This window comes from Amblyraja radiata, chromosome 4, assembly GCF_010909765.2.
Source record: "Amblyraja radiata isolate CabotCenter1 chromosome 4, sAmbRad1.1.pri, whole genome shotgun sequence".
Classification (NCBI taxonomy): Eukaryota; Metazoa; Chordata; class Chondrichthyes; order Rajiformes; family Rajidae; genus Amblyraja; species Amblyraja radiata.
In genome coordinates, this window is record NC_045959.1 from 97419930 (window position 1) to 97441210 (window position 21281).

At 46.6% G+C, this 21281-nt stretch overlaps 1 protein-coding gene across 1 annotated transcript in view; it reads left to right on the top strand.

Moving 5' to 3' along the window:
- The window catches only part of fbxl2 (F-box and leucine rich repeat protein 2), a 111055-nt gene that overhangs the window by 84018 nt on the left and 5756 nt on the right, over window positions 1-21281 (top strand). Inside the window, exons 12-13 of the mRNA XM_033019988.1 lie at window positions 4213-4257; window positions 9258-9314. Coding sequence (XP_032875879.1) covers window positions 4213-4257; window positions 9258-9314 — 102 coding nt within the window. The remainder of the gene's footprint in view (window positions 1-4212; window positions 4258-9257; window positions 9315-21281) is intronic.

Consider the following 21281-nt stretch of genomic DNA (forward strand, 5'->3'; position numbering starts at 1 on the left):
GGTGGTGTTGCCCCGGCATCGGGAGAGTCCATTCAGTGGCTGGGCCACCTGGAGCGGCCGCTTCCTGACTGGGGACCGCGGCTTCCGAAGCCGACAAGGCCGCGCCGGTTTGGAGCTCCCAGGCTCCCGATGTTAGAGTCGGCGCTACCCTCTCCGCTCCGCAGACCCGCAGCCCCGCAGCCCGGAGGTGTTGATCTCGGCGGTCACATCTCACCGGAGCTCCAGCGCGTTGATCCAGCGCGGCGACCCAGGCAAGGCATCGCCCGCTCCGCTCCGCGATAGCGCCCCAGCGCTGTGCCGCCACCGAAGCCGAGGTGCTGGGCGGTCCCCGCCAGGAAACGGCGCTCCAAGCCCGCTGGTAGGCCACGAGGACGGGTCGACGGGCAGCCCGGAGAAAAAGCTGCCTCACCGACCAGGTAGGGACCTAGAAGTAGAACTGCCCCCTACCCCCCACATTAAAAAGTCATTTCTCCAACGGACGAAACACAAGACTAACTCAAAACTTCAACAAAAAAAGTGAATTAAACGGACGGCTGCTGGTTAGCAGCCGTTCCCCAAGATGGAGGAGGTGCTGAAGGTACTAATGCATATGAAGGTAAACAAATTTCCCAGGTTTGACCAAATATATCTGAAGACACTGGGAAGAGAGAAAAGAAATTGCAGGAGCCCTGCGTAAGATTTATGAGTCAGATTTATGAGGTGCCAGAAGACTGGTGTGTGACAAATGTTGTGTCTCTATTTAAAAAGGGCTGCAAGGAACAGCCTAGGTACTAAAGGCCAGTGAGTCTAATATTTGTGGTTGGAAAGTTACCAGAGAGTATTCTGAGGGATAAGATATTCGTGCATTTGGATGGACAAAGGCTGATTAGGGATGGTCAGCAGGTACATGGGGGATTGTGTCTCTCAAATCTGATTGCATTTTTTGAAGATGTGACCAAAAAGGTTGATGAGGGCAGAGCTACACGTATATATGGATTTCCGTAAGGCATTTGACAAGATCCTGCATGGTAGGCACTCTGGAAGGTTGGATAGCATGAGATCCAAGGAGAGCTAGCCAACCGGATAGAAAATTGGCTTCATGGAAAGAAGCGGAGGGTGATGGTGGAAGTTGCTTTTCGGACTGGAGGCCTGTGACTATTGGTGTGCTTCAGAGTTTGGTGCTGGGCCCATTGCTGTTTGCCAACCATATCAATTATTTGAATGAGAACATACCAGGCATGATTAGTAAGTTTCTAGATGAAACTAAAGTGAGTGGATAGTGAAGTAGAGCGAATATTGTTGTAAAAAAATTGCAGCAGGATCTTGATTGTTTGGGGCTAAGGAATGGTGTTTAATGCAGATAAGTGCAAGGAGTTATTTTTTAAGAAGTCAAATCAAGGCAGAACCTTCACAGTGAATAGAATGGCTTTTGTGAGTATTGAAGAGCAGAGGGATCTAGGATCTAGGAGTTAATTAAAGGATATGGGCAAGTTGGCCAGTGTGGGCTAAAGGGCAGGTTTCCACGCGGTGTGGCTCTATGGCAAAGCATAAAGGTTGATCCGTAGATATTGTCAAGATGGACATCAGCAAGACATTTGTTAAGTTTCTGTATGGAAAGTTAGATCACATGGGTTCCAGGGAGAGCTAGCTGAGTGAGCCAGCTGACTGAGTCAGGTATTATAACAACATTTAAAATAGATTGGGAAGGTTCAGAGGGATACGAGCCAAAAGTGGGCAGATGGGACAACTAGATGGGGCATCTTGGTTGGCATGGGCATGTTTGACTGAAGAGTCTATTTCCATGCTGTGAGATTCTATGACAATATTTGTGAAAATCACTTTAAAAAGGTAAATACAAGATCAGGAATGTTTATTTGTCATATGCACTGGATACGAACTGGAAGAATAGAAGTTTTGCTTGCTGCAGCATTACATTAGACACCACACAACAACAAATAAATAGACAATAAATTATCAGTTATTCTAAGTTGGTATTTTTCTTGCAGACAAAAATATGCCGGTGTGCATATTGGTTTTTGCTATTGGTGTCTCTGGCTGATTATCATCCCAAAAGCGGCTTCAACTGTTTAAGGGCCTGATAGCCTAATTTAATTAATACATTTTAAAAAAACTTTCAGCAATTGTTTTATATAATATTAAAAATTAAACAACATTTAAAAACATAGTTACATTTGATGGGAAGAGGCTTTTCTTCAACCTAAAGATAATAGTTACTTTGTTACCATGTGGGTTTCCTTTGGGTGCTCCAGGTTCTTTCCGCAGGATAATTGACCTCTATAAATTGCTCCAAGTGTGGATGAGAAAGTGGGATAATATAAGATTAGTGTAAATATGTGCATCTACTTGGTGGGCAGAAGGGCCGGTATCCATGCTGTATCTTTCAAACATTTCAATCATTCATACATCTAATCTAGCTTGTAGATCCTGCTCTAAAAGATTGTATTACTGAAAAAGGTAACTGGGAGCTGAAAAACAATAGACAAGTGAAGTCAATGGTCGATTGTCCTTTCGGGAACAGAGTTTGCTTTTCACTTTAACTACTTTAGGAATCGTGAACAGATGACGTCTACAGCCGTGGTTTCAACTTGACAACATATGGAATAAAACATTTTAATATGGTCGCAAAATGGACAACAACCTCTTGTGTGCTCAACTTCTCCTTTCAAAATGTACTGTGGTCACACAGGCACATCTTTGACCCTGGCACCAGCGAGACAATACGCTATCCTGGAGTTTTGCTCATTACTATAGAAATGCCCATCTGTGCCCTGACTAATCACTATTTCCCACCTCGACCTACCATTGATGAACAACAGAGCCACTTATAATGTCACTGATCTGGCTGCTGCTGCCATTTGGTCCCAAGAGACCGCTTTCTCTCTAACTTACCTCTAACATGAACAATGCTAGCATTGTCCAGTTAGTGAAATAGGCATTTGCAACAAGGAATAAAGAATATGCTTTTTCTGTTGATTGTGCTACTGAGATATCCTCTTAATCCTGGTTCATATTTTATGATTTTTGTACATCTTCTCAAGGGCCTCTATTCTTTGTATAATAGAGACCTGAATTGTTCATAATGCACAGTGTGGTTCTAAGCAAGCTTAGCATCATGCTGTTTTCAATGTTATCCTTCTTTAAATGAATACCAACAACGGATTTTAAAAATATATTAAACAGTCAGTATGTTTCAGAAGATCAGTCATAAGAGCAAGATACTACATTAAACCCTAATTTTAATAGACCCCTTTATAGCAGACCCCTTTTTTTAGGGATTTTAGAGGTAGCGGACGGACCTGTCAACACCACCCCCCTGGCACGCACTGCCTCTCTGGCTGTTTCGAGGCCTAGTTTCCAACGCCACTCCCGACTCGCAAGGTGCACCAGCGAGCCCTTCTTCATCACCACATGGTCCGGTTGAAGCAGCTGTTGTTGTGGTTCACGTTGCAGCCCCTGGGGACAATGCTTTTTTCAGGGCACCACCACCGACAGGACACACTCGGTCACCATAGAGCTCTCTGCCCTCCCAACTGTTGCTGCTTTTTACTGTTGGCTCGTCGCCTTGACTGCTCCCCGCTCAACCATCGCTGCCTCCTCCTTTTCCTGCCCTCTGTCCATTCAACCTTTCCTCCACCCCCCTTCCACCATCGCCTCCTCCTCTCCTCATTTCCCGGAGTCGCCAACGTACTCCAGCTTGGAAGCAGCAGCAGCAGGTGAGAGGGGAGAGAGCCCCATTGTGACCAAGTGTTTCTTGTCGGCAGCAGTGTTCTGAAGAAGGCACCGATGGCTAGCGGCTACAACGTGTGCCGCAACAAGTCGTGTCACCAGACCGTGCAGAGAGAGACGAAGGGCTCACTGGTGCAAACCAGCGGCATCAGCGCCTAGTATTAAGGTGAAATGACACAAATTTCTGGAATCACTCAGCAGACTAAATCAGTCAGAAGAAAGGTTCCAACGTCATCTCCAGTAATGCTGCCTGACCTACTGCATTACTCTAGCACTTTGTGTCTCTTCTGTGTAAACGGGTAATCAGCAATAACGGACACCACTTCCCCCCCCCCCCCCCCCCCCCCCGGCCCATTATAACGAGGGTTTACCACATTTATACTAAACACGATTTTAAATTATGCTGATATGTTTGGCAGAGAGCCTAAAATTTAAGTAGGACATTATACTGAAATTCATTAGTGATTTTCTTGATTTATCTTCTAGAATTGTCATGAACTTGAAAAAATGGATCTGGAGGAGTGCATTCTGGTAGGAATTTATTTTTTCTGTGAATATTGCAACATTGCTTTTCATGGGTTTTAAGAACATCAGAAGAAATTCATGTAATTTTTTGGAAGGAGAAACTGGGTAGCAGTATAAGATTGCTTTTGCCTGTTGTGTTTCAAACCAGCCCAGATTATTGGGTTCAAATTTAATCCCGTATTAAGACAGACCTTTCTGTCCTGTGCCTCGTCTAGGCCACCCACAAACTTTAAGAGATGCATCCAGCTGTACTTCTTACATACAGTTAGGGAACTGGAGCAGCAGCTGGGTGACCTGTGGTTCATCCAGGAGACTGAGGAGGTCATAGATAGAAAGTTACAGTGAGGTGGTTAGGCCGAAGGTACGACAGAAAGTAGATGGGTGACACGAGGAAAGGGAGTATTTCCCCTTTGGATACTGTGGTGGGGGGGGGTGAGATGACCAGTCAGGGCAGAGCGGTCAGATCTGTGGCCGGCTCTGATTGAGACACTGCAAGGAAGGCTGTAGACAGGCAGAGCCATAGTGATAGGAGACCCGTGAGTTAGGGGGACAGACAGGAGATTCTGTGGCACTAAAGGAGACTCCAGTATGGTGTGTTGCCTCCCTGAAGTCAGGATTCAAGATATCTCTGAGCCACTGCAGAACATTTTCAAGGGAGACAACGAGCAGCTGGAAGTCGCTGTGGACGTTGGAACAAATTACATCGGTAGGAAAAGGGATGAGGCCCTGCAGAGCGAATATAGGGAGTTACACAAAAGATTAAAAAGCTGGACCTTGAGGATAGTAATTTCCGGATTGCTATCGGGGACACCTGGTAGTGAGGGTTTGAGCAGGACAATAGGACAGGTAAATTTGTGGCTGAGGAGTTGCTGCAGGGGGCAGGGATTCAGATTTTTGGAACATTGGGACCACTTCTGGGGCAGTGATGACTTGTACAAGAGGGACAGGTTGCACTTGAACTGAAGAGGAACCAATAACCTGGTGGGTAGGTTCGTCATTGCTGCTCAGAACGGTTTATACTGGATTGGCAGGGAGATGGGATCCCTTGTATGAGAGAGGCAGGTGATAGGCTGGAGGTTGGTACAGTACGTGATGAAAACAAGTTCAGCAGACTGGATAGGCAGGAGCATGGCAGAGAGCGTGTCAGGACTGTCGGTTTATGTTGTATTGATGTCAGTGCGAGAGGCCTGACGGGTAAGGCGGATGAACTCAAGGCATGGATATGCATGTATGACAGGGAGGTTATAGCCATAACAAATACTTACCAGCTTTATATTCCAGAGTACAGGTTTCTACAGGTGAGACAGAGGTTGCGTAAAAGAGGAGATTGGGGGAGGGGGAATTTGCTTTATTGATTAAGGAGAATGTCATGGCAGTAGTCCGTGATGACGTTACTGACGGTTCATCCAGTGAGGCTATATGGGTGGAGATGAGAAATAACAGGGGGATGATTATCGTGTTGGGAGTGTACTCTTGGCCTCCAAAAGTCAACTAGAACTAGAAAAACAAATATGCCCGGAGATTGCAGGCAGCTGCAAGACTAATAGTGTTGTCATAGTAGGGGATTGTGGCGTCAGCTGATACACAGACCACTTACGGTCGAACCCTCGTCAGTAGCTATGAGGGCTGGCAGGTGACGTCATGGGCTAGGGGGAGGGTCCTGCTATTTAAGCTTATCTCACCTTTAGATCTAGGGAGTAAACAGGTAGCTGAACTCGAGAGAACACCCTCGCTCAGCCACAGCAGCAATGACAATTACGTTAGCGGACCAAACTTACATGTAACACCTGAATAAAACTACTGTTTGAACCTGCCCGACGTCTGGCCTTTTCCCGACCACGTTTGGTGCCACTACATTGGTGACCCCGACTATCCAAATTGGAAATTTGGATTTCTCCCGACGCTCGCAGCCTCGGGAGACCTGATGTCTGCAGCCGATTACCCAGCCCTGCAGAACGACGCTGCCGCCAACCCGGCCCTATCCTAAGGTATGTCGCAGGCCGCCCGGGTCAAGGAGTGCGGTCCAGTGACAGTCCTTGTGTGTCGGCCACCAAGCACTCCCGAATGACCTGCCCGGAGCCGACCACCGGAGCTGAGAGGCTGCGGCCGCTTCCCCACCAGCTGCTGCTCACCGGAGCTGAGAGGCCGCGGCTGCAGTCCCTTCCCCACCAACCGTCGTTCTTCCACCAGCCGCCGCTGCTCCACTAGCTGCTGCAGGAGCTGCGAGTGTAGCAGCCTCCTGCCCCCAGCATCACCGATGCACACCCGACGGCCCCGGGAGTGGGGAGAGAGTGGGCCCGCCCATTTCCCCGCCGGCCGCTGACCAAGGCCTAGCCATCCGATAGGGCGGGCTTACCTGGGGCGACTACCCGAAGATGCCCTTCTGCTCCTCACCGGCACGGACCCCGAAGATCCCTGGGCGCTGGCTGCCTGTCCGGCCCAGCAGTGGGATCTTGAATCGCTGGTTAAGGCCGCTTCAGCCAGCTGGCAAAATGGCCACCATGGCCTACTGAATCAAGCGGCCGCCCGACTACAAAAATGGCCGCCGCGGCCGGCCGGAAGAGAAGCTCGACCTTCCCTGACCGCCGTCCACAGCGCCACCTTCCAGCCGTCGTCCGCCGTCGACCGCCGTCCCTGCAGCCTGATCACCGGCAGCAGCGCCACCCTCAGGTCGGCTGCCATCACTGCAGCCTGAACACCGGCAACAGCGCCTCATTCAGGTCGGAGGCTGTCACTGCAACCTCTGGTTTTCCAGCACAGCCTCCCATCCTGCACCATGGACACTGGACAATTTGAACTTACCTACCACTTTGCACGTGATTGCTCACTTTAGTTTGTTTTGTTTCTTTTCACTTTGTTTACACTGTATCACCACGCCAGGTTTAGCAATCAGTTTATTTATTTTATTTAGTTTTTTCTTCATTGTTGCCGACGTCTCCCAGCCGTTGCTGGGGGCCGTATTTCTCAGGACACGATCCCTTAGCTGGTCGAGGAGATACGATTGTGTCTCTTCCGTCCGGCGGCTTCTGCATCGGTCTCCTCACACCCCTCGGCATACCCCGGGATCGCCCACAGCCAGAGCGTCGACTGCGCCCGCAGGACCCTCCGTCCCGACCCACGCCCGGGGTGTCCCCGACCCACATGCAGGAGCCGCCCTCGACCATTCTATTCCTTCCTCCGGTTCTTGGGGGGGTCCTGTGGCATCAGCTGATACACAGACCACTTCTGGTCGAACCCTCGTCAGTAGCTACAAGGGCTGGCACGTGATGTCATGGGCTAGGGGGAGTGTCCTGTTACTTAAGCTTATCTCACCTTGAGATCTGGGGAGTCAACAGGTAGCTGAGCCCGAGAGAACACCCTCGCTCAGGTACAGCAGCAATGACAATTACGTTAGCGGACCAAACTTACATGTAACACCTGAATAAAACTGCTGTTTGAACCTGACGCCGTCTGGCTTTTTCCTGACCACGTTTGGTGCCGCTACAGGATTTAAAATTTCCCGATATACACTGATGCTGTCATAGTGCCAAAGGCTTAGAAGGGGTAGAATTTGTCAAATGTGTTCAGGAACATTTCCTCAGGCAATATGTAGTGGGCCCCACATGGGAGAGGGCAAAGTTTAGGAAATTGGGAAAGGCAAGTAACTGAAGTGTCAGTGGGCAAGCATTTTGGGAACAGCGACCACAGTTCTATTAGCTTTAAAATATATATGGATAAGGGCAGGGTAAGCCCACAAGTTAAGATTCTGATTTGGAGCTAGGCCAATTTTGATGGTATTAGACAGGATCTTCCTACGGCTGATTGAAGTAGGATGTTCATGGGCAAAGGGACGACCTATTAGAGTGAAGAGCAAGGCAGCTGGAAGTAAGGAATCCCAGCTGATGAGAGAAATTGAGGCTCTGGTCAGGAAAAAAGAGACATCGGCCACGTATAGGCATCTTTGATCAACTATATCACTGGAGGAGTTTAGGGGATTGAGGAGCATACTTAAGAACGAAATCGGGATGGCAAGAAGTGGACAGGAGATAGCTCTGCAGATAACATTAAGGAGAATCCTAATGCAGCGTATGGAGGGATACGGATTATGTGTAGGCAGAGGAATTTAGATTAGGGCAGTACAGTGGTGCTGCTGGTAGAACTGCTGCCTCACAGCGCCAGAGACCCGGCTGCTGTCTGTGACTGCGTGGGATTCCACCAGGTGATCCTGTTTCCTCCCACATTCCCAAAATGCGCGGATTTATAGATTAATTGGCCTCTGTAAATTCCCCTTAGTGTGTAGGGAGTGGAGTGAAAGTGAGATAACATAGAACTAGTGTGAACGGGTGATCGATGGTCAGCATGGACTGAGTGGGCCAAAGGGTCTGTTTCCATGCTGTATCTCTAAACTAAACCTGGCATCATGTTCGGCAGACATTGTAGGCCAAAGGGTCTGTTCCAGTGCTGTACTTCTATGTTCTATACTGTGAAATATGAGACATATTGAGAGATTAATAGAGCCTGATCTGTCTGTTTGCTAACTGTGGAGCACTGTGCTGGAGAATTACCTCACCATTTGCAGGATATGATGTCTATGGTGAAGATTAAGGAGGCGTTAATTTACTTTGCTAAATTGTTTTTGATTTCTTAAATATTCATTTAATTTTTAGTTTTACTTTTTGGTAACATTTTAAATTGTTTTGAATTATTCCAATTTGATTCTCAGAATTGTTTAAAATCTATTAAAATAAATGCCGCCATCTGCTTTTGGTAGTGTTTTGCCCCAGTCTTGTTGGGTTTTAATGATGATGAGAGCTGTGTCAGACCCATGACTTGCGCCATCCGATGCTCTGTTGCCATTTCGATTAAGCTGGACTCTGATGGGTGATTCAGCAGGTTCATCCCTTTGCATCTAGCCTAGGTAACGGTGGGTAGTGATTCCAAGTAGGCAGTCTGAACCCAGCCCATTATATTTGTAAATTGGTTGGTGGAAGACAAATAGTTTCAATAACAAATGTGTTTCTCCACAGATCACAGACAACACGTTGATTCAATTATCGATTCACTGTCCGCGGATTGAGGCACTGGTGAGTGAGCTCAAATAACTTGTATTGCAGGTGAATCATGATAGAACAACTTACATTCTACCTGTAAGCTGTAACCTCCTGGGGTTTACCTTACATTTAGTTACCTTCTGGAATGAACTTTGGGAATCAGTATTATATTATTTATAAGGGTACACACAATTGCTGGGGAAACTCAGCGGTTTACAATGTATATTATTTATACATGTATAATTGCTTTTATTTGATTAAATGTTGTACCAAATGTAACAATCAATATTTAGCCCAAATAATCGTCAACTGTGGTGAATGTAGCTTTTTACTGCAGCTGGAAAACCAAACGAATTCACAGAGAAAATGCATAACCTTCAAATGGCAGACTGGAAGGTAGCATAACTGGGAAACGCCAGAGAATGTTTCTTCATCCTTGACAGCCCTCAGGGTTGAGCATGACTTGCTTCCATGTTTGTGGGTTCTGAGCTGACTGAACAGACAGACTTTTCCACAGGTGTCTGATGGGGCACATGCCTGTGGAGTTTGTGAGATGGCATATTCTTACTGCCATTTACATAGAGCTTTTGTGCGCTCCCAGTGCGTAAACTCAAGGTTTGCAACCTGTCCTTGTTTCCCTCCACCTTGAACGGTCATGTGCCAGCATCCCACATGCTTGTTTTATATTCCGCTTAGGGTCGCTTACAACCCAACAGCATGAACATTGAATACTCCAATTTTAGATAACTAACCTATACCCATCCCTCCTCCTTCCAACCCCTCTCTTCCTTGTGCCCCACCTGGGCTCACACCAATTTCTCGCCTCCCCTCACCAACATTCCTCCCTCTGGTTTTTTATCCTAGCCTCACACATTTTGTCTTGACATCGGTGGCCTTTGTCCAACCTTTGCCTATCAAAAACCTCACTCACCTGTCATTTGCCAGATTTTGTCCTGCCCTCCTCTCTTCCAGCTTTTTTCCCCCCTCCATCACAATCAGTCTGAAGAAGGGACCTCACCCAAAACAACTCCTATGTTTTCCAGCGATACTGCATGACCTTGCTGTGTTACTCCGGACCTTTGTGCCTTCTTTTTGTAAACTAGCATCTGCATTTCTTTGTTTCTCTGATTGTTTCAAGCAGAGACCCATGGACTTGGGTTAGAGAGTTACAGCTATAAGAAGAGTTTGGAAATCAATCCACATTTGCCTGGATTAAACTCCATTTGCCATTGCCCCATCCAACCTTGCAGCTAAAATATATCATGCCGTTGCCTTAGACATCCACTTGCATTCACTTGCAAATAGTTAATGTGCAGTGCATTCAGAAAATATTCAGACCCCTTCACTTTTTCCACATTTTGTTACGTTACAGCCTTATTTTGAAATTGATTAAATTCATTTTTTTATCATCAATCTACACACAATACCCCAGAATGAAGAAGCAATAACAGGTATTTAAAAATGTTTGTAAAGTAATTAAAAATAAATAACTGAAATATCACATTTACATAAGTATTCAGACCCTTTGCTATGACATTCAAAATTGAGCTTAGGTTCATCCTGTTTCCATTGATTATCCTTGAGATGTTTCTACAACTTGATTGGAGTCCACCAGTGGTAAATTAAATTGATTGGGCATGATTTGGAAAGGCACACACCTGTCTATATAAGGTCCCACAGTTGACAGTGCATGTCAGAGCAAAAACCAAGCCATGAAGGCGAAGGAATTGTCCGTAGACCTCCGAGACAGGATTGTGTCTGGGGAAGGGTATAAACAATTTCTGCAGCATTAAAGGTCCCGATGAACACAGTGGCCTCCGTCATTCTTAAATGGAAGAACTTTGGAACCACCTGGACTGTTCATAGAGCTGGCCGCCGAGCCAAACTGAGCAATCGGGGGAGAAGGGCCTTGGTCAGGGAGGTGACCAAGAACCCGATGGTCACTCTGACAGAGCACCAGAGTTCCTCAGTGGAGATGGGGGAACCTTCCAGAAGGACAACTATATCTGCAGCACTCCACCAATCAGGCCTTTATGGTAGAGTGGCCAGACGGAAGCCACTCCTCAGTAAAGGCAAATGACAGCCCACTTGGAGTTTGCCAAAAGGCATAGACAATAGACAATTGACAATAGGTGCAGGAGTAGGTCATTCGGCCCTTCGAGCCAGCACCGCCATTCAGTGTGATCATGGCTGATCATCCACAATCAGTACCCCATTCCTGCCTTCGCCCCATATCCCCTGACTCCGCTATCTTTAAGAGCCCTATCTAGCTCTCTAAACAAGATTCTCTGGTCTGATGAAACCAAGATTGAACTCTTTGGCCTAAATTCCAAGAGTCACGTCTGGAGGAAACCAGGCACCGCTCATCACCTAGCCAATACCATACCTACGGTGAAGCATGGTGGTGGCAGCATCATGCTGTGGGGATGTTTTTCAGTGGCAAGAACTGGGAGACTAGTCAGGACCGAGGGAAAGATGAACGGAGCAAAGTACAGAGAGATCCTTGATGAAAACCTGCTCCAGAGCATTCTGGACCTCAGACTGGGGCGGAGGTTCACCTTTCAACTGGACAACGACCCTAAGCACACAACCAAGACAATGCAGGAGTGGCTTTGTGACAAGTCTGTGAATGTCCTTGAGTGGCCCAGCCAGAGCCCGGACTTGAACCCGATCGAACATCTCTGGAGGGACCTGAAAATAGCTGTGCATCGACACTCCCCGTCCAACCTGACAGAGCTTGAGAGGATCTGCAGAGAAGAATGGGAGAAATGACCAAATACAGGTGTGCCAAGTTTGTAGCGTCATACCCAAGAAGACTTGAGGCTGTAATCGCTGCCAAAGATGCCTCAACAAATTACTGAGTAAAGGGTCTGAATACTTATATAAATGTGATATTTCAGTTATTTCTTTTTAATTACTTTGCAAAAATTTCTAAACACCAGTGTTCGCTTTATTATTATGGGGTATTATGTGTAGATTGATGATAAAAAAATGGTTTTAATCCATTTTAGAATAAGGCTGTAACATAGCAAAATGTGGAAGAAATGAAGGGGCCTGAATACTTTCTGAATGCACTGTATATGGCAAACACCACTAGTCACAGATTTCAAATTGAAAAAGCATCCCCTTGACCACCACACTAGGCCACTATTACCAAGCCAGTTTTAGATCTAATTTGGAAGCCTGCTCTGAATGTCATGTGCTATAACATTGTGGAGTACCCAACTGTCCAGGATCTTGTCAAAGGCCTCACTAAAGCCCATGTAGGCCAGACATACCACTTCATATGTCAATATGTGAAGAAACCTACTTAAATAATATATCAAATGAGTGAGACAGAATTTCCTATGAAAAACACTAATCAATCCCAGGCTTTGCATGTAAAGATAAATTCTATCCCTTTGAAATATTTCTCCTCCTATCATGTGAGAACCACAAACTTGATTATTGAATAAAGGAACAACATTTGTTCTCTACAGTAATCCAGTACTTCATCAACAGCTAAAGATGATCCAGCAATCTCCTCTCTTGCCTCCGACAGCTATCTGAGATGCACCTCCTTGGTCCCATGGCAAATATCCACCTTTATTCGTACAAAACGTTCCTTTCTAATGCTAACATGCACCAGATTACCACCATTCCATGCCCTGAATGCTTCCTCAAGCATGTCCTTCGTCATTATGGATGAGATGTATTAATTTAGGACATTGCCTCACATATCTGGTCCACACACAGATTGCAACTCTTATCCCTACTCTTCACCCTGTGACTCTTCTCAACATATTTAGAGAATAACTTGGTCTTACTTGTACTTTCAAATGATACTTCATGGCCCTTTTATGCTGTCCAAATCTTCTTTTTAAGTACTGTCCTGTATTATCTATGTTCCTTAAAGGGATTCTAGTTGCCAATGCCCATAATAAGCTTCCTTTTTTCTCCTTCAACTTCTCAACATTGCTCGTCATCCTGGGCTGACTAATTTTCCCATCCTTACCTTTCAACCTCATGGTAACAGATTGTCCTGAGCTCCCACAGTTCCAGTTCTTAGATGTTGTTTTACCCACAAGCAGCTGCTGCCAATTTACTTTTGCCAGGTGCCGTCTTGCGTTGTTGAAATTGTTTCTCCTCCAATTTAGTGGACAATCCTAATCCTTCTCCATAACTACCTTGAAACATACAGATGGTTCAGGTTGGGGTGCTTCTTCAGATTGTATTAGGGGGGGAGAAAGCTAGAAAAGAGGCAAGAAAAGGGAAAAGCCTTGCAAGTGGTCGTAAGGAACTGCAGATGCAGGTTTGCAAACTGACGCAGTTTTGGAGTAACTCAGCGGGTTTAATTTAGAGATACAGCACAGAGTCCGCACCGACCAGCGATCACTACACAGTAACACTACCCTACACACACTAGGGACAATTTTACATTCATACAATTATACCAAACCAATTATCCTACAAACCTATACGTCTGGAATGTGGGAGGAAACCGAAGATCTCAGAGAAAACTCATGGGGAGAACGTACTAATACCGTACAGACAAGCACCCATTGTCAGGATCAAACCCAGGTCTTTGACGCTGTAAGGCAGTAGCTGTAGTGCTACACCACCGTGCCCTGTCGGTCAAGTAGCATCTCTGGAGAACATGGATACGTGACATTTTGGGTCAGGACCCTTCCTCAAATGCATTTTGGGGGGGGGGGGAGAAAGAGTGCTGGAAGAGAGGCTAGGCAAGTGGATGATATAGGTATGGGGTCTTTGATAGGCAGATGATGGACAAAGGACAGAGATGCAAAGACACAAGGTGTGAGAAGGATGGGTTGAATAGTTTGAAAACGTGAAGCTGGAAGAAAGAACGTAGGTGGAAGGAAGAGGGGAGAAATAGGTGTATCTAGGTGGGGCACAGAGGAGAGGGGGCTTGTTGATGGGGGGGGGGGGGGGAGAAATAGGTGTATCTAGGTGGGGCACTAGGGTAGAGGGGGCTTGTTGATGGGGGGGGGGGAGAAAGGTTATCAGGTGGTACAGGTGGGGCTTGCGACGGGGAGGAGGAGGGCTTGTTGGGCGGGGGGAGGGGGTGAGGTGGAAGTAGGTGGTGAATAAGTAGTTCCTTTAAAATCATTGAATTCAACATCCATACCATTGGATGGTTATTAGCTCCCCAAGCAGAATATGTGGGTGCTGTAATCCAGTCTGCAGGTGACCTCACTCTGGCAATGAAGGAAGCCCAGGATAGAAAGGTTGGTGTGGGAATGGGAAAGGCTGTTAAAATAGTTATCTAACTGGAGATCTAGCAGGCCCAGGCGGACTGAGCACTAGTATTCGGCAAAATAGTCTCCCAGTCTACCCTTGGTTTCACCAATGTAAAGGAGGCCACATCAGGAGTACTGAATGCAGTAAATGAGAATCATAAAATCATGTAACACAGAAACAGGCCCTTTTTATTCACTGACTGTGATGCTAATATCATTTGCCTCCATTAGGTCTGTATCCATCCATACTTTTCTTATTCAAATGTCTTTTAAACGTTGTAGTGTATTTGCACCCACAACTTTCTTTGTCATCTCATTCCACATATTCATCAACTTCTGTGTGAAAATGTTATCCCTTAGATCTCCTTAAAATTAAACCTATACCCTTCTGATTAAGACTTACTTATTTTACTTGGTAAAATAATTTGACTATCTGAGCCCCTCAAAACGTTCCAATGAGGATAATAAAAGACTTATCAGATGTCCACTACTAAGTACAGCCCTCCGTGCCAGATAACATTCTGGTGACCCAAGATGGCGCCTGCCTGCGGCGACTTTTGCGGAGCTCCGGAAAATAAAAGGCTCAACTACAATTTCCAACAACTTACCTGGATCAGAAAAACGGCAGATATCGGTGCCGTTTCGGACAACTTGCTGGAGCACCTCAAGGCTCTCGCAATTTCGCGAACTCCCGCAGCTGCGGGAACCTTGGACTTTAAACTTTCCCACACTGGCTGTGGAACTCCCGACCCGACTGAGGATCCCAGGTACGGTACCTTGAAACCCCGGGATGACCCCCAGAGCCGACGGGCTGGATCTTCCAGGAACAATGAAGCTGGAGCTGCAGCTGCCGACTTTGAGGGAACCCCCGTTCGTTACGGAGCTGGAGCTGCCGTCTGTGAGGGAATCCCCGTTCCAGCGCAGGTCCGCAGAAACAGCAGGTACAGCAAGTACAGTACCTGGAAACAAAGGGGAAGCCTCCATTGTGTCCGGAAACGTGGCCGTCGGGCAGGACTCCAGGTCAGAATGAAGCGCAGGGGACTTCGGCCCCCTCTCCCTACTATCCTACTGGCTAATGTACAGTCCCTTGAAAACAAAGTGGAGGACTTAAGGGCAAGACTGCTTTATCAAAGGGAGCTGAGGGAATGCTCTGTGTTCTGTTTCACAGAGACATGGCTCACCCCCAGCTCCCCAGACTCAGCGGTCCAGCCTGAAGGGTTCTCCATCCACCGCATGGACCGTACCCTGGCATCTGGGAAAGGGAGAGGAGGGGGCGTCTGCCTCATGGTCAACTCTGCGTGGTGTTCCGACGTGGCAGTCCTGTCCAACTCCTGCTCTCCACACCTCGAACATCTGGCGGTGAAGTGCCGTCCCTTCTACCTCCCGAGAGAATTCACCTCCGTTATCCTGACCGCGGTCTACATCCCACCCCAGGCAGACGTCCGTCTGGCACTGGAGGAGCTGCAGGCCGTGGTCAACAAACACCAGACGTCTTACCCCGAGGCATTTACCACCATTGCTGGGGACTTCAATAAGGCGAACCTCAAGAAATCACTCCCCAACTTCCACCAACATGTCTCCTGCTGCACCAGAGGACCTAACACCCTCGACCACTGCTGCACCACCATCAAGAATGCCTATCGTTCTATCCCTCGCCCTCACTTCGGTAAGTCCGACCATACCGCGGTGCTGCTTCTTCCTGCCTACAGGCAGCAATTAAAGAGCGCACCCCCAGAAGTGAGGACAGCACAGAGCTGGTCGGGGGGGGCAGAAGAACAACTCCAGGACTGTTTGGAGTCTGTAGACTGGGCAATGTTCAAGGACTCGGCAACGGACTTGAACGAATACGCCACAGTCGTTACAGACTTCATAAAGAAATGTGTGGAGGACTGCATCCCTACAAAAACCTTCCGAGTGTTTCCCAATCAGAAACCTTGGATGAACTTTGAGATCCGCACTCTCCTGAAGTCCAGGCACAGGGCATTCACTTCCAACGATACAGTGGCCTACATGAAGACCAGATACGACCTTGGTAAGGCCATCAAAAAGGCCAAAAGGGACTTCTGCTCCAAACTGGAGGACGAGACAGATGTTCGGCAGCTGTGGCAGGGTCTGAATGCAATCACCTCCTACAAGGCAAAACCAGGAGGCAGCTCGAATGCCGGTGTAACATCACTCCCTGACGAGCTCAATGCGTTTTACGCACGCTTTGACAGGGAGAATACCGATGTGCCTTCCCGATCCCCCATTCGCTGTGATGGCATTTCAGTCTCAGTTACAGAGGCCGATGTCAGGAAATCCTTCAGAGGGGTGAACCCCCGAAAAGCACCTGGACCTGATGGTATACCCGGCCGTGTTCTAAAAACCTGTGCGGACCAACTGGCGGGAGTTTTTACGGACATTTTCAACCTCTCACTTCTGAGGTCTGAGGTCCCCACCTGCTTTAAAAGGGCATCAATTATACCGGTGCCCAAGAAGAGTAAGGTGACGTGCCTCAATGACTATCGACCAGTAGCACTAACGCCGGTGGTGATGAAGTGCTTTGAGAGGTTGATCATGGAGCAAATCAACTCCTACATCGACAAAAACCTGGACCCACTGCAGTTCGCGTACCGCCACAACAGATCAACGGTGGATGCGATCTCGCTGGCCCTCCACTCCGCACTGGACCACTTGGACAACAAAAACTCATATGTCAGGCTGTTATTCATTGATTACAGCTCGGCATTTAACACAATCATCCCCTCCAAACTGGTTACCAAACTCGCAGAACTGGGTCTCTGCGCATCCCTCTGCAACTGGATCCTTGACTTCCTCGTCCACAGACCACAGTCTGTTCGTATTGGTGGAAATGTGTCAGCCTCAATAACAATCAGCACGGGAGCACCTCAAGGCTGCGTGCTCAGCCCCCTGCTGTACTCACTCTATACCCATGACTGCGTAGCGAACCACAGTGCGAACTCCATCATCAAGTTCGCTGACGACACCACTATTGTGGGGCGTATCACTGATGGGGATGAGTCAGAGTACAGAAGAGAGATCGAGCAACTGTCCATATGGTGCCAGCGCAATAACCTGGCCCTCAACACCAGCAAAACCAAGGAACTGATTGTGGACTTTGGAAGGAGTAGGAGGGGGACCCACAGCCCCATTTATATCAACGGGTCGATGGTTGAAAGGGTCAAGAGCTTCAAATTCCTGGGCGTGCACATCTCTGAAGATCTTTCCTGGTCCGAGAACACTAATGCAATCATCAAAAAAGCACATCAGCGCCTCTACTTCCTGAGAAGATTACGGAGAGTCGGATTGTCAAGGAAGACTCTCTCTAACTTCTACAGGTGCACAGTCGAGAGCATGCTGACCGGTTGCATCGTGGCTTGGTTCGGCAATTTGAGCGCCCTGGAAAGGAAAAGACTACAAAAAGTTGTAAACACTGCCCAGTCCATCATCGGCTCTGACCTTCCTTCCATCGAGGGGATTTATCGCAGTCGCTGCCTCAAAAAGGCTGGCAGTATCATCAAAGACCCACACCATCCTGGCCACACACTCATCTCCCTGCTACCTTCAGGTAGAAGGTACAGGAGCCTGAAGACTGCAACAACCAGGTTCAGGAATAGTTACTTCCCCTCAGCCATCAGGCTATTAAACCTGGCTCGGACAAAACTCTGATTATTACCAACCACTTTCTGTTATTTGCACTATCAGTTTATTTATTCATGTGTGTATATATTTATATCATGGTATATGGACACATTTATCTGTTTTGTAGTAAATGCCTACTATTTTCTGTGTGCTTAAGCAAAGCAAGAATTTCATTGTCCTACACAGGGACACATGACAATAAACTAACTTGAACTTGAACTTGAACACCCTATTGCTGCTTCATCCTTGCTGTAGTATGGTGACCAGAATTATAGCACTAGTAGTTCTGATATATCACAATAGATGCATTCCTAAGAAACTCTGTGTTATAGAAAATCGCATTATAAAGACTGTATGATAGGGTCAGTGGCTAGAGGGTCTTAGACTCACTATAACAAAATTATTTTTCCTGCAGAATTAAAAAAAAAAAAAAGGTTTTTATAACATAAAGGTTTATGCTTGAATGGTGCCAGAACAACAAACTTGCTCTCAATGTCAGTAACACCAAGGAACTGATTGGTCACTTTCGATGTGGAAGACTAAGGATCCACAAACTTGTCTTCATTAATGGTTGGTGGTGGAGAGAGTCAGCAATTTCAAGTTCCTGGGCGTGCATATCTCTGAAGATCCGCCCTGGACCCAGCACGTTGATGCAATCATAAAGAAAGGCCATAAATACCTCTACTTCCTTAGAAGATTGAGGAAATTCAGTATGCCGACGAATACATTCTTGAACTTCTACATGTGTACAGTAGAGAGCATATTGACTGGTTGCATCAAGGCCTGGTTCTGTAACTCGAATGCTCAAGAACAAAGGATGTTACAAAAAGTGGTGGACACTGCCCCGGTCCACTGACCTCCCCACCTTCAAAGCGATCTATAAGAGCTGCTCTCAAAAAGATAGCCAGCATCGTCACAGATCCACACCACCCAGGCAACACTCCCATTTCACTCCTGCCATCAGGAAGAAGGAATAAGAATCTGAAAACTGTAATGTCCAGGTTCAGAAACGGCTCCTTCCCAACTACCATCAGGCTATTGAACACTGCGAACTCTAACTAAACTCTAAACTACGAACTACCTGCGTTGTACCAGAGACTTTGGGCTTTGTTTGATTTTGTACTAGATTGGGTTTTTTATTTATTGAAGTTTTTGTTGTTTATTATATTATCAATTGAGTACTGTATTTCCAAATGTGTCATACTGCTGCTGCTGCAAGTGAGAATTTCAGTGTCCCTTTTCGGGACATAGAGCAGTAAAACACTCTAGATACTTCAATAGAGTATCATTGCACAAGTGTCAATAGAAGTGATTGCTTTTCAATTTCAATGTCCCCCCCCACAGTCAATGTAGCCACTGTATTCTTAAGAAACAATGGCTTGCAATTACTGTGGGGAGGTTACATGGGAATGGGGGGTTTTTCCCCCAATGCTGTTTAAATGCAAGACAGCTTTTTCTCGGCATGTCAGTTTCCAAAGTAACTTTTAATTGGTTCTCTATTTCCCAAGTGTAATTGAAATAATAACCAAATTGTCCCATGTAATGTAGATAGTGTTCACTAATTTATCACTTGCATTATATCCATTTCATGTTATGGGAACAAACATTATAGTAGAATTACCTGTACTTTTAAGTGCAGTCAAACTAATGTTTGTACAGCTGCAATATGATGTTCCGACTCTTATTAAGTAGTCCAATGTTGTGCCTATGAAGGCAAGCATACTAAATACCTTTATCACTACCCTGTCCGCTTGTGTTGGCATTTTCAGGGAGCCATGGACGTACGCCACAAGGTCTCTCTGTATATCTATGCTCTGAAACTCCCTGCCTTTTACTCTGCATATCGTTACAGAATTTAACCCACATATATTCCATCAGCCACAGATCTGCCCAATTTTCCAACTGATCTATGCCCCGCTGCATCCTTGGACAACCTTCTTTGCTATCTATAACCCCACCAATTTTCTTGCCCTCAGCAAAATTACTAATCAGACCACCACCATTCTCATCAAAGTCATTTATGTTCATTACAAACAGGAAAGATCCCAGCACCGATATCTGTGATACATCACTTGTTTAGACATCCAGTCCAAAAATGTGGAGGAAGGAACTGCAGATGCTGGTTTATACTGAAGATAGACACATATAGCTGGAGTAACTCAGTGGGTCAGACAGCATCGCTGGAGAAAAGGAATAGGTGACGTTTTGGGTCGAGACCCTTATTCAAACCCTTCTTCCTTTTCTCCAGAGATGCTGTCTGACCCGCTGAGTTACTCCAGCTTTTTGTGTCTATCCAGGCTAAAAATGATCTGTCATCAGCACCCTCTACCTCCCAAAGCCGAGCCAATTTTGGATCCTGTTTGTCAACATGCCTCAGTTCCCTCAGGCTTTATCTTCATGGACCCACCCAGCCATGGGGGGCCTAATCAGATACCTTACTAAAATGCATGTAAATCACATCTACCACTCTGCCATCATCAATTGTCTTTGTTACTGCTTCGAAAATCTCAGTCGGTTTTGAGAAACTTGGTCTCCCCTGCATAAAACCATGCGGACTACACTTAACGTTGCCTTTACGTTGAACATAAATCCTGTCCCTTGGAATCTTCAACGTCTCCCCTACCACTGCTGTAAGACTCACCGGACTGCAGTTTACAGATATTCCTATTGCCCTTTTTGAACAATTGGATAACAATAGCTATCCTCCAGTTTTCTTGTATCTTGCCTGTGGCTAAGGAAAATCCGAAAATCTCCATCGGTGCCTCAGCAATCTGCTCTCTTGCTTCCATTGGCATACTTGGCTCTGAAATCACATTCAGGCTCTGGGGATTTATCCACCCTAACATGCTCCAGTAAGTCCTGTTATAGATATTCCGCAGAATATTGGTAGAGCTCTCCAGCTCCCACATCCTCCCCCCGGGTGACTCAGTGGTGGATTCATCATATCGGATTTCACTCATATCCCCTACTCCATGCATAGATTATGCCTTTGATCGCTTAAGTGACCTGTTCCTTCCTAATTTACCCTCTTTTTCTAATTTAGTTTAGTTTAGAGATACAGCGCGGAAACAGGTCCTTCGGCCCACCAAGTCTGCGCTGATCTTCAATCCCCGCACAT